Source organism: Poecilia reticulata, chromosome 10 (genome assembly GCF_904066995.2).
Source record: "Poecilia reticulata chromosome 10, P_reticulata-male-v2, whole genome shotgun sequence".
Taxonomy (NCBI): Eukaryota; Metazoa; Chordata; class Actinopteri; order Cyprinodontiformes; family Poeciliidae; genus Poecilia; species Poecilia reticulata.
Genome location: NC_088839.1, coordinates 23,911,396 through 23,925,463, shown reverse-complemented (window position 1 = coordinate 23,925,463; position 14,068 = coordinate 23,911,396). Strand labels below are relative to the sequence as shown.

Below are 14,068 nucleotides of genomic sequence, written 5' to 3'. Positions count from 1 at the left end.
TAAAAATAAAAACGAAATCCTGTTTATGCGGTTTATTATTTACAGATAAAAATAAAAACAGCCCCTGTTTTAGCCCGTTGGATTCTAATACCCCTAAATAAAATTTAGAACACCCAATTGCTGTTGGAAGTGAACAAATCAGTACAGTCCACCACTGTGTAATTTAATCAGAGTATAAATTCAACATCCTCAGTTAGTTGTTAGTGAATAGGCAGATTCACGAAGAGCAAGAAACACATCTAAATTACATGTGAAAGAACCTAGTAGAGGCTCCAAAAGATCTGAAACTAGAACAGACATGGTCAGACTATGACTTTAGCCATGTAGATCTAAGCATATTCATCTATTATAATGGCCTAGTCAAAATCCAGGTATAAATCCAATTATGAATTGGTGGAAGGCAACTTGAAAGAGCTTGAGGTATTTGGCAAAGAATGGGGAAAAATTATGAGGGAATATGAATTTCAGATTTATAAACTACACATTCTTGTCTCCCTCTTTCATAACAAAGCAACACTTTGACTTAGTTTATCACATTAAATCAAAATAAAATATATTGAGGTTTGTGGTTGTATCATGACAAAGTTCAAGAAGTATGAATACTTTTTGAGGGCACTGCAGCTCTCCAGTATTCAAGATGAAATCATTAGAAAGTATTAACAAAAGACCAAATAGGTATGTGGTTCAGATTTGTAGATGTCCCTCAAAGCTCACTGTCATAATACTATGTACCCATTTCCCAACTAATTTAAGTGAACTGTGTAGCGGTTTCACTGCAGCCCATGGTCTGAAGAGTTGAGGAGACGCTGTCACCTTCATCCTCCTCACCCCAAAGTCTACTAAGATGGAGGAGAGCAAAGCAAATATCTGATGAGACTTTCTCAGCCAGGGATCAGGGTTGTAGAAAACCCAGATTATGCCTTAGAGCCATATTATAAGCTTCCATCAGAAAGTTTAATTTAGAGAAATGCCTACACCTGGAGTCCACAGCCAAACTAAAACCCAGGTGAGAAGCAAAGTTTGTGGACTTCACTGAAATTCATGCTGCCAAAATATGGAACTTTTTCTTCTACACATAAAAAAAAAATCTCATTTCACGAGTCTGCACATAAATAAATGAGTATTTAAATGTCAAATTGTTACAAAAACAAAGAGATAATCTACAAATAATCACGTTGGAATGAGAATGAACCCACTGCAGAAATACAGCTTGGCTGGTTTCCATCAATCTACCCAAGTTCTGTGTGTTGAATTAGGAATGGCTGGTGTAATTGCATAACACATGACTGGGGCCCTTGGGGTTAGATTTTCCATCTTACACAAAGTGGAGACAAGGAAATGGGAAATGCTTTTGGAATTGGGTGTAATTGTGACTGGCGGGGCCTGGGATTGTGCTCAGCCTGACACTCGAGGTAGACTGGTGAAGTGCAGTATGGCCTAAAGGATGAAGGGGAATGGCATGCTGGCTTTAAATTAGCTCCTTTTTTGACGTTAGCGAAGACTCTTGTTGCGTTTCTGACAGTCTCTCTCTGGTACACGCTGCTCGTTTAAAGATGACAGGAGGTTAATCAAGCTTTAAAGAATGAGATTACAACCGACATGACAGGCGGGATTGAATAGATTTGGCACACTGACTGTTAAAACTGCTACGAGAGTCTTCTTTTTACTAGTAGAAAACATGACATAAAAATGCTGTCAATCCCAGCAGATCAGGGAGGAAACACAAAAATGCTAAATGAACGTGTATAAATGGTAACCAACACAAAAGCTGGAGCATTTTTCCTTAGATTTCAGTCAAGACCAACCCATCAAAAGAAACTTCAAGTGACATGTTTAGTCATGTAACCATCAATCATGAATAAGTGTCACCAAACTTAAAAATCTGCCCTCTAAAGTTTAAAATATGTGGAAATATATCTGCACCCCTTCTCGTAACACAAATGAAAATTTATTTACTTATTGTACCTTTAAAAAAAGGCAGATGCCAGAAGGATTTTCTCCTCTCGTCACTCTAGAGCGTCCACGCAGCCCGATATCAGTAAACGGTGATCTTCAGATGCTTAGTACAGGCGGGTGGCTTTAAAATTGTTGTTCACTAGGAGGAAACAAAGTTTCCTGGGAAGAATCTGATGCAGTCCCCAACAGGAAATAAAACCACCAAATCGTGTTTGTTGTCTCAAGGAAAAAAACTGAAAAATGGGTCAAAGGAATACAGAGGTTTAGATAAAATATCTGCTTCGACTCTGAAACAAAGACAGGGTAGGTTTCCCTTCCTGTATAGCTCATATAGCCAGAGCAGAGGTGCTACACATCTGTCATATTTATAGATATATTAGTCACATTTAAAGATTTTCAGGGCACAGTAGTCACTAATTCAGCTGTCAAACATTTCCCAGGTTTCTGCAAAGCACAGTAAATTACATTAAGGACTTATGATTTAAATAAAAAAATAGCTATGAACTAACCTAACTATAGTACTTTTAAATCAAAGTTACCTAACTTAAACATCAATCCTGAAATATATATATATATATATATATATATATATATATATATATATATATATATATATATATATATATGAAAAAACTCCTTAACACAAACTATGCTGATTATACAGTTTCCCATGAGGAAACAGGTTCCGGTTGATAAGGTTAGAAGAACAGGTTTAATTTAAACATCTGAACAAAGTATAATGAGGCATATTTACAAGCCAGATTCTTTTGCAAAGCTCATTTGAGAAACTAATTATCTGGGAATAGGTTTCTTCCAATAGTTCCGTTTGCTGCATCGTGCAGCTTTATCACAAATTAGCAACACTCAAATTTCTAAGGCAGAGTTACAACACACACAATGAATGAACAAATGCGGAATAATTTTAGGAAAAATGTTTTCATTTTGGAGAGCATAAATAAAACCTGGACCTTTTGAGTCCTATAAATCAGAAGGTTCAGCTTCAAATCATTAAACATTTTTAAAGAAACCCCGATTTCAAAAGGGAAGGGCAAATTGTGTGAAAAAAAAAAAAGTTCAATGTTTAAATAAGCTTAAAATTAGAGCAATAAAGATGGCTGTAGTTATTGATACATGTTTAAACTCCATGAAAACGTATCTCTTGGACAAATACAGTAGTTACTTTTCTGGTATTTAGATCGGAAAACTGGGAAGATGAATGCAGAGTACCAAAGAGCAGAGAAAGAGGGAAGTTAAAACCATCTGTTCTGTCAATCGTCATTGGCAAAGAAAGGTCAAATTCGTAACTCTGCGATCTCTCTGCCCGGTTTTATAACCATAAGAACAGACAAGGATTTAAAGAGGAGCAGCAAAACCAAAAGAGGTGGATTAGCAGAGTTTTTTTGCCATCAACTAAAGTGGTCATCCTGGACATGTGACTGTCTTTACTTTGGATTTTTTTAATATAGGATATTAAGAAACACTTGTTCTGAGTGTCATGATTCAGACATTAAGCCTTTCCACAGAACCTGCAAAAAACTTTTAAATAAAGTTGTACATAGAAAGGAACATGTCTGCTCCTTTTTCATATACAATATATCTTACACATAACTTTAACTCTGGATGCCATCTTTTCTCAGGAAGCACAAAAATGAAAATGGCACCAAATTTTCTATTTAATTTTGTGGAAATGTCCAAGCCAACTAAAAAATAATGAACCAAGCCCAACTTTCCCTTTCCGTCAGTTTTCTGACTCTTTCTCACGGTGAAACTCTTGAGTTTGAGGATGTTCCCTCTGTAGGAGCCATTTAATCTGCCAAAGATGTCGTCATGTAAAGCCAGGGCATGCCTCATACAACAGCCATAGCCTCCGACAGCCTGCATTGGTTGTGGAACACAGGATGTAACAGCTTTTGTCTGGGGATTTATGAGCAACCACAACACTTTTCACTCAGTATTTCCAATGTAGACAGCTGAGGAATAAGTTTTCTGACTCCAGTCTACCTCTTAGAGTTGTTATTTCTTGAAGAAAGAATCCCGCCGCCCCACCAGAGTGCTAATACTTCACGTTTTAAAGGTGTTTTACAGCACAAGGCGTCGTCTTATCAAAGTCCACTTGTTGCTCATTAAATGCATCTGTAAAAGGTTTCCAGTTAACATAATCTCTTAATCTGATTAACATCATTTAAAAGTTGCCATAAACTTATCAGAGTCTCATTTTTTCAGTTTCTTCAACATCACACTCCTACCACACACATCTTGTCATGCAGAGTTGTTATAACAGTAAAAACATACATATGACAACCGAACAGCCAGTAAAGCAAAAAAGTTTGCAAGTCTTCAGAAAGCAAACTATCTAGTGGGCTGGTGCATAACATCTACAACAAAAATACATGGCAAATCTACTCATACACATAAAAAAAAAAACATTTCAAGTGATCTAAACACTACAGAAGAACAGAAAATGTCCTAAAACTGCTACCAGACAGGAAGTGATATCATTCAGTAACCATGCAGCCCAACAGGACAGACAATAAAACCATCTGACTACTGGAGCTGATCCACAGTGCAGAAAAATGTGCTGAGTGCTTTGACTGCTTTAAGGCTCATGGTAATTTTGGTGATTCACTTTTAACTAGGAAAATAAAATAAAATCTCAAAATATACATTACTTCAACTGAAGATATTGATTAATTCAGCCTTTATTCTCAGTTGTGGGTAGTGTTTGTCAGAGAACAGCTGGCGTTTCATGTTGTTTGGGCTTCATTTTTAATGAATATATAAACTTGGTTTATAAAACATTGAATGCTGGATCAAGGATTTAGGTTTGTTTCCAGCTTTAGAGAGGTTAGCGACTGAGCTAATGCTAGGCTGAACCATGCTAGCAAGCTAAACCTGTTGGCCATGAATGAGTCGCACCCAATGAAAGACTCATTATCTGTGATTGTTGGGGAAAACCTTGAGAGAGGTCAAAGAGGGAGTCAACAGCCAGACCTCAGATGTGACTGCAGCTTTTGTTTATGACCATAAGATGTTTTCTCTTAAGATTTTTTATTTTTTTCCCATTTTCCCATTTTCTGACAGAAGAAAATGTTTGCCTCTAGATTGGGTTAAATCAATAATCAGGCTCTCCAGACAATTTTTCTACATGTTTACCAATATAATTAGCTTCAGCTGTAGCTACATCTGAACCGTATAAAGCAGAGTTTTACTGCAGCTGCTTTTTTTCTCTCATAGTTTTTAGGAATTTTGGATTTTGAACAAGAAAATTTATGTAAATATTGTGTTCAAGGTTTTTAAAACTGGTTAGCTAGAATTAACCATCTTACTAGAGAATGAAGAGCTAAATTGATCTAATTTCTGTAGTTATAAAACTATTAGAATTACTTTTAAGATTTTTCTTAAAACACATTCAAAATAAAATGTTTGCAAATCTTTCAACTGGCTAATTTTATCAGAGTGATATCAAAGTGTTTGCGTCAACTGACTGCCATAATGCCATTTATGCATTATAAAAATGTATTGGGCTTGATATTTGATCTCATCTCTTCACCTAATATACACATGACACCAGTTTGAATGCGATTCTCTGTTTTTTAATCTATTAAGCAAAAGAGCTTCCAGGCTGAGGTAATGGTGGCGAAACATCAAGTTTCACAAAGTTGTCCCCTTTGTGTAGATGGATGTTTAACATCTATAAATTCAGGGCCTTTTTAATGATAAAAGAGGATAGTTATCATAAGTGAGTCTAATTTCATATGTTAATTTGTGTTATCCATGTTGCATTTTGATAAATTGAACTTTAATAAAGCAAAACACATCTTGAACTCCCCAAAATGTTATTTCCGAGTAAAAAAAAAAAAACTAAGTTAGCAACTCAGCACAGGACTCTGCTTTTTCATAGACCAGCTGAAATTACGTGTTCTGACAGGAAGGACGTGTGAGTTACGCAGCCAGGAGCAGTGCAGAGTAGGACCAACAATCGTGCTGGGTCTGGGTTAAGAAAGGCAGTGAAATAAAGACACACCTAGAGTTCTGTTACCATAGTTAGCACCCGGCCACCGAGAGGCTGGACTGGAAGGGCTTTGATCACCTGTAACAACGTGGGCAGTCACAGAAAAAAGGAAAGGAAAAAGAAAGGTGAAAAAGGAAGAGAGAAAAATCCATCAGAGGTGACACATTTGAGGTAGAACAAGTCCCAAAGAAAGAGAAAAGAGAAGAAAAAAAACCTCCACATAAATGTCTGACAGAAAGAGACGAATAAGACCAAACAATAAGAGGACAATTTTTTAAGATAACATTAAAAATCAGAGTAAATACTAGTCTTTGGTTTAATTTCAAGTATCAGGTTTTGGCCTCAATAAAAAGTAAAACATTTGATACTCACCAGCACCACAATTTTTTAAAATTATTATTATGAAAAAGAAAACTGATGCTATTTACCCCAACATACATTAAAAGTAACTTTAGATGTAAAAGTATTGGTTTCTGTTCTGATATATCTGATTTGTACAAGGAGAGGCGTTAATATTATTTTAGACAAAAATTGAGTTTTTGTAGCTCATTTAATAGTGTGATGAACAGTAATCAGGAACAATATCCACTTCTATAAAAACAGTTATTTACTCTCTATTCTCGCTTTATCCCAGTCTTATCTTGTATAATAATTACATCTTAGGCAGTTTCTCCTCCATCAAGGAAATTAATTTAACATCCAGACAGCATCTCTGTGTCATAGTTTGAACTGCATTACTTTTGTTTTTTTTATGCTTTGCAATTTTTAAATGTAAATGTTGACAGGACAGGACTAAAAATAATAGAAAAAACATCAATCAGAATGTTTTGTCCCCCTCCAAAAGCAAGGATAATCTTACAGGCCAACATATTTGGGTCTGTTCTTTATAAGCTATATGGTTAAAGTACTGAATTACAATAAGTCAACCTGCCTAGAAAAGTCAAGTAATAATATTTAGGTTCAAAATGTCTCTAGGTACTAATATTTTGACTGATGATATTTGAAAAATGTGTCAATCTCTTCTCTTTGGAGAGAGCAAGCTACATGCCCACATATACATTTTATAAACTGCTCTATGAAATAACTAAAACAGTAGTTTAATATTACAGTGTTTTTAAATGAGATATTTACCATCTGAGGCTCAACCTCCAAATTTAAAACCCAAATCCTCCTCTCCATCTCATCGCACCCCATTGGTGTTTATATTCCCTCCCAAAGTCTTCTGTCATTATTGGCGGTATGGAGATTGCAGCACCTGTGGCTCAGCTGCAGAAATCTCGACTTGTATTTCATTTGACCCTCATGCTGCTGAAAGGTAGGACTCCCCTGAGCATGGCCCATTCGTCAAGGCAGAGAGGAATAACACTGGATTAAACCAAACTGGCTTTGGTCGTGTTTCTGGGAGATTTATAATACGAAGAGGATCATACGTTTCTTCTGTCCTTCCCTGGGACACTGATTGTTTATGAAGCATTGTTTATGGACTTTGTACTCATGTGGTTAAAAACATCCTTGAAGCAGGCGAAGAATTTGAGATGGTCCAATATTTGCATAGATGCGTAAAGTCAAAAGAAAATCACTTTGCAAGTATAACGTTGAGCTGGACAGGAAATTGAGGCTGACAGACAAGAGAAGATCCCACGGAGGATCTGCTTTCCTACCATTCCGTGGTGTTCGTTTTCGCCGATCACGGAAAGCTGCTCCAGACTGCAGGGCTTCCATCAGACTGTCCATCACGCCAGTTTCATCCCCTTCTGCAAGAGAACAGAACAAGAGAAAAAAAAACATGTTTAGAGTGAAAAACATAATGTAGTCTTTACACATGCAGATAATCACAAACACACTTGTATGACTTTTTTATATGACTCAGATTTAACTTTTTAGCCTAAAAGTAACAAACTATTTATCTCAGAGAAGTAACAGCCTGAAGTAACAGCCTGAATACATTATAGATCATTGTAAAAACATGGTGGTGGCAGCATCATTCTGCGGGGATCCTTAGCAGGAGAGCTGTTCAAATATGGATGGAGCCAATTACAGGGCAAATTCTGGAGGAATACTTGTTACAAACCCAAAAGTGCAGCTTGGCAAAAATGTCCATCTTTCAAAAAAGATGCAGATGACTCAGACCTCTAGTGGTCGACCAACTTGGTGGTAAAATGTGACCTAATTTTGACCTAATAGTTACACTATAAAAAACAGACATCTGTGCAACCAAACATTAGAGGAAAAAAAGTCTCAGACACTGAAAACCTCCTTATAGTTCAACAACAGAAGCATTATTGAGGTCTAAACCAATCAGAGATCATGAAAGGCAGCTGTTCCTATACGTATGATGCAGGTCAGGGTAGTTAGCAGATGAGCAGTGAAAATGAAAAGAACAACTGACTTTACAAACCATGATTTTGCTCTAATTTCAATTCCATAGTAAATAGGACCACACACATTCAATGACATATGGAAAAGCAGAATTTGACCCACTGATTCATTAAGCTAGTTTATATAGAGCAAGAATGACCCATATAGCAATAATGTCGTTGAGAATGGAATAACAGTTTCTAGACCAACACAATTGAAAACAATCAACCAAACAGTAAAATCGTTTGCCTTTCTTTTAAAATATATATTTTTAAACAAAAATCAACAACTTTTATTGTCTCATTAAAACACTTTGCATTTATTTTATTTTTGAGCGGTGGGAGCGGTAAACGTTTTAAATCAAAGCATATTAATGTGTTAGAATAGTTTAGACTTTACTCTGTTTTTCTAAAATTTACAAACTGATGTTCACAGATTCCCTCATCTAATCTGACCGAGTTTGGGTGGAGAAGCAGCTGGAGCTACAGCTGCAGCATTTTTATCTTTAAACCACGTATCATTTTTCTTCTGCAATATTATAATGTGTAATTAAAGTCTTAACCTAGACAGAATGTGAAACGTTCAAGGACTGTAAATAATTTTGCAAGACACAGCAACTATTTTCAGAGCAGCTACTCTTGAGTCTTGATGGACAGGCCCGTCACTCAGTTCGGTTTGTCGTTTTTTTCTTTCTTTTTTAGTAAACAGTTGTGGTGGAGTAAAACACACTTAGCTTAGGTTAGAGTTTAGCAGAGAGGAGCCTCAGGATGAAAGCATCCAGTGATGGTCATTGACAGATATTCTGTCTGTGGCTAACGCAGGGGGAGCTAAGTGCTCTTTACAAAGATTTAGTGTGGAGCCGCTCAATACCAAGGCTTTCTATCATTGTTCAGTCAATGACAGTGGGACTGGGCTCCGAAAAACACTCCCCCTGTCCACCATTTCATCTGTCCTGTGGATCTATGCAACCAGAGAAGTGAAGGCAGTCAGCATTGGAGCATTTAAAGAGCTGCAAGGCCAACGGCAGGACGAGATGTGGCCATACTGCGTGCATGAAGCGCCGCTCAGCAGTTCAAAAATAAGCTTAGGCTTCATATCTGGGTCATCTATCTTTGTGCCCACATATTAATGAGTTAGAGGGGCAACCTTTTCATCATTCTGGTCTAGAATAGACATTATTTTAAAACTAGGATCATTAGGGTGAGTTATTGTGGACCTGGAGACTTAGCAATCAATTCTTTTGCATGTATGAGTAAACTGGCTCTTCCTGCAGGGTTTTACCGTCGTTTCTTGCAACGTGTTTATTGCTGGAGGGAAAATTTCGTGGAGAAAAATTCTTCATTCATACTCAGCACTTTTACAGGAGTAATCAACCTTTTTCATTTGTGTGTGCGCTCAGTGATACAAGAGTCAGCCAATAGTAGTCAATTAAAATATAGGTATTTCCCAGTGGTGCATCTTTTGTTTGTTTTTTTTACACTAGCAAATGCATATTGGCAATAAAAACACAACTAGGTAAAGTATGCAATTCCATTGCAGGACACAGCAATGAAAACACACATTCAATTAGTCAGAAAATGAGCCGATTACATAACACCAAAAAAGGATTTCTTTTAAAAATAGGAGAACAGTTTTGTTTGTTGGCCAATCAAGCACTTTGATCGTAAAAGCAGGTATTGATACTTTTGACACTCTGGGCATTTATTTCCACAGCCCTGCAGGAAAGTGAAATAAGCATTGATTGGGACACTGATTTCCAAATAAAAACCAAAACTTTCATCCCAAATAAAGACTGTGGACAACTGAGCAACAGGTCAGTCCTCTGTCTCCTTACTAAAGGAACAATCCAAAATGTGGGTTTTCATTAGGTTTTCAGTCAGAAGGTGCAACTCCAAATCATCAGAATTAACAAAAATATGGGCATAAAATATATTGCTCTGTTTTTAATATGCATCATTTAATTTTTTTTATTTAAATTTGTGATAATTATCTTATTATTTTGTATTTTTATTTAGGAGAAGCAGTACAACTACTGTATCCATCAGACTGGATGGTTTTCCAAACAACTTGGCTTTTTCATGAAGTTTTGTTATATAAAGAGATGTGGCTACATTACAAAATTCCCAAATCTTTCCAAGTATTTTTGTCTAGTTTTTAGTGCATATATCTTTGTACATCTGAAATAAGACAAAACTTACAAGTAACTTTGCAGCAAGTTACAGGAGCTTGTTGTAAGTGAATAATTCCTTAATACTGATTTTTTTGAAAAAGTACTAGTTCCACTAGCAGATAATTTCTATTTTAACTATAATTTTTTTTTATTTAAACAATATGCCAGTCGAAGTAGTACTTGGTAAGATTTTGTGTTTTTGCAGAGTATTTCAGTCGAACCTCTTCAGAAACCAATTGCATGTTTATTTACAAATTATCCTTAGACTCACAAATGGGTAAATTGTTTTGCAGCAGCTCTACAGCTCCTTAGAAGAGGAATTTAATTAAAAATATGCGCACATTTTGTGATGTCATCATAGATGTGCATGTATGTGGAAGTTCAGAAGGACTTGATTTCATCTTAAATAAATGCAAATTTCCAACAAAATAGCAAAACAAATAGAATGACTTGATCTAAAGGCGACAAACTGTATCTAATATGATTTTATAAATGGTAGCTGGTCGCTTTAATGAAATGACACATTTTTCTATTACTGTTGAAAGTAGCGTCTGCAGATGTTGCTTCTTTCTCCAGCTACAAACCACCCAACCTGCAATCACTCACACAAGTAAGAAAAGACAGTACAACTAAGAATAGAAACATGTCTTATGCAAATTTTAAAAAAGCAACTCTTAAGACGCCCTCACTAATTTTACTCTCTATCTCATTTCCTCCCTTTCTTCCTCAAGTCCTTCCCAAGGGCTACTTTGAAATCAAAGAAGCTGTGTGCTGTGCTTAAAAGCAATCCCGATTAAATCAAGCTTAATTAGACCAGCTTTATCTGAACAAAACCAGAGCCGAGTAAAGTAGTGCTTATCTCAAATTGCAGCACTACACCTCAGATAGTGAGCTCGTTGGCTTAAAAAAAAAAAATACAGGAGAGCACGGGGTTCGTCTCCTGTGGACTTGAGGAACAATATGGCGAACGCTTTGCACTTCTAGAACTATATCAGCTCCCAAGATCTTCAGCAGCTCATCCGTATGTAGGCTAGCAACGACAGATTGCATGTTTGACAGAAGGCGGAACCTGTTAAAGCCAGGTAAACATTCATCTGCAACAACTGTGCTACAAGAAACTTCTTGACAGCTCCTTCTTCACGTAGACCCGAACATCACAGGGGGCGCCTGACACTTTGATCAATTTGTCCTACTTCCAGCTTAACTTCAGCACAATTCATCATTCGTAATGGCCGGGACTTTGGAGCCCTGCTAGACTGAGGTTCAGGGGGGAGAAAGTCTGCAGACAAGAAGAGCCAAAATGACTAAAATTGGAAGCTCACTCCCTGGTTACATGTCTGATCTCAATTAACTATTCCCCCAAGTTGTCCAAAGCTTAAACTCAAGAAACTCTCACAAACGAGCTTCCAGAAGGTAAGAGCACACTCTGACACAGTAGTGTCTTTACAGATTATTTGTGAAATCTATAAAGACAGAATTTACTCAGTGTTTATGGAAATAAAACTCAGTATTATTTGAGTACACTTATTGTGGTAATCCTCAACTCAAGCTTTCCTAATTGCTTATTGTACCATGCCCACTTCAGCTGACATTTCTGCTTTGTTCAAGCAATTTGCTCGTCTTATTTTGAGCTGGTAAACCTAAGGCAAACAGTCGTCTCCCTCTTATTATCGGCTGTGCTACATTGCAAGATGAGGAATTACAGAAAAGCTAACCTTTTATACCTAGAGATCTTTCTCAAGAGGAGAGATCCCTCTCTGCTCACAGGAAATTGCTTTCTAAATGGGTTAAGATGGGCTAAGACCCAGGACATTGACAAACCCTTCCGGTGATGAAACACCTCGGCGGGGACCCGACGCCAGCAGGCCCGAGGTCCTTTAATGATCTTAATAAAGCTTGTGGAAATGTGGAAGATAGTTAATTTCTTAAACACTTAAACCTTCAATAGGAAAAATAAAACTCTGGGAAGCTTTACTGCCCTCAACGGTTCCGTATCTTTCCCCGATGATCCTTTCACTTCCTTCCCAACCCGTACCTGGATGTCTGGTACCTTGACCAAAAACCTGCGTCAAAAGCAACTGTGAGCCCGAGAGATTGGCTCACCGCAGCATATTTACAAGCAGTACCATCACATTTTCTAATTAGGAGCTGTAACAAGAGCAATGTGCTCTCAGCTGGATTGCCATAAAAACTTCACACATCAGATTAGTTTTTTCTGAGAAAAAAAAAAAAGAAGCTAGCTGTAAACTAAAACAGAAAAAAAAGAAAGCAACTGTGATGTACCACCATTCCCAGGAGCGGAGCACTAAGTCAAACCTCGACAGCAGCAAAGGAGGGGAAAGGAAGGGATATGAAAAGAATAAGCACAGGCGCTTTAAGTGTCACCATCAGGGAGGAAAACTGTAAAGAAGAAAATGAGGCAGGAGGAAGAATGCAGGGGGAGGTTGGCACACGCAGGGCAGAACAGGGAGGAAAGAGCGTTTGCTGGAATGGGTTATTGGGAGGGAATAGCGAGGCAAGACAAGGCACAAGGTCGTAAAACATCTTCCTGCATACTTGAAGGCCCCAGCTCCGTGACATTTAATTATTTCTAAAACATACTCTGCAGCGTGCGATCCACAGACACACATACCTAGAGCTGGAGTTAGACCTGCCATGTATTAAAAGTAATACCAGCCCATGTTATATATTGAAAGAGTGCTGGATCCACTTTATAAACTAAATGTTACAGAGCGGATTTCTCGGCTGACATTTTCACACTGAGTAGATAGATACCTAACGGAGGGGGAGATGAGAGCGTATAACACCTCGCAGTATTTGAACCTTTTACACTTTTTGTCACGACACAATCACTGGGATCTATGCGATATGTGTATATATATTCTGAGTCAATACTTGGTAGAACCACGCTGTGCTACAATTAGAGCTGCCAGTCTTTTGGGGAACGTCTCTGCCACCCTTTGCAGATCTAGACACTGAAATGTTGCCTGTTTTTCTTGGCAAAATAGCTCAAACTGAATGGAGAGCATCTGTGCACAACAATTTTTCCTAATCTTGCCAACAAACAACAATTCAGGTTGGGACTTTGGTTGCAATCACCATGTTTCAGAGTGGAGACTGTTTGTTTGGGGTGACTGGGAGTGATAATGATTTTGAACTCATCTGATCAGAGTGGCTTTTTTTCCCCATGTTTGCAGAGATCCCCTACATGTTTTATGAAAAAGAAAAAGCACTTTTATAGCCTTCTTTCACCAAAGGCTTCCTCGTGAAGGCCACATTTGTTGAGTCCAAAACTAATAGTTGCCATTTCAATAGATTCTCCCACCTGAGCTGTGGATCTCTGCAGCTCCTCCTTGGTTACTTATCTCCTTATTACTGTCCAAGCCTGTCCTGTTAGGTCAGGTGAACGGCAGTGTTTTGGTAGGTTTGAACTTAATCTTTTTTTTTTATTTATTTATTTTTTTTTTACATAAAATACTGATAAAATACAAAGCACAATTCAAGCTTGTTTATTTTACCATGACAGATTGTCAATTTAAAAAATAGCCAATCATTCAAAATTGTCATTAAAA

At 37.4% G+C, this 14,068-nt stretch overlaps 1 protein-coding gene across 8 annotated transcripts in view; it reads right to left on the bottom strand.

The window, feature by feature from the left end:
- Positions 1-14,068, bottom strand: part of diaph2 (diaphanous-related formin 2) — a 456,529-nt gene that overhangs the window by 57,748 nt on the left and 384,713 nt on the right. For 6 of the 8 annotated variants that reach the window (XM_081611702.1, XM_081611700.1, XM_081611701.1 and 3 more), the window contains 2 exons: positions 7,630-7,722; positions 5,981-6,046 (listed from right to left, as the gene is read on the bottom strand). In XM_081611702.1, the coding sequence (XP_081467828.1) occupies positions 5,981-6,046; positions 7,630-7,722 (159 nt within the window). The remainder of the gene's footprint in view (positions 1-5,980; positions 6,047-7,629; positions 7,723-14,068) is intronic. The other 2 variants (XM_081611706.1, XM_081611707.1) reach the window with 2 other exon arrangements.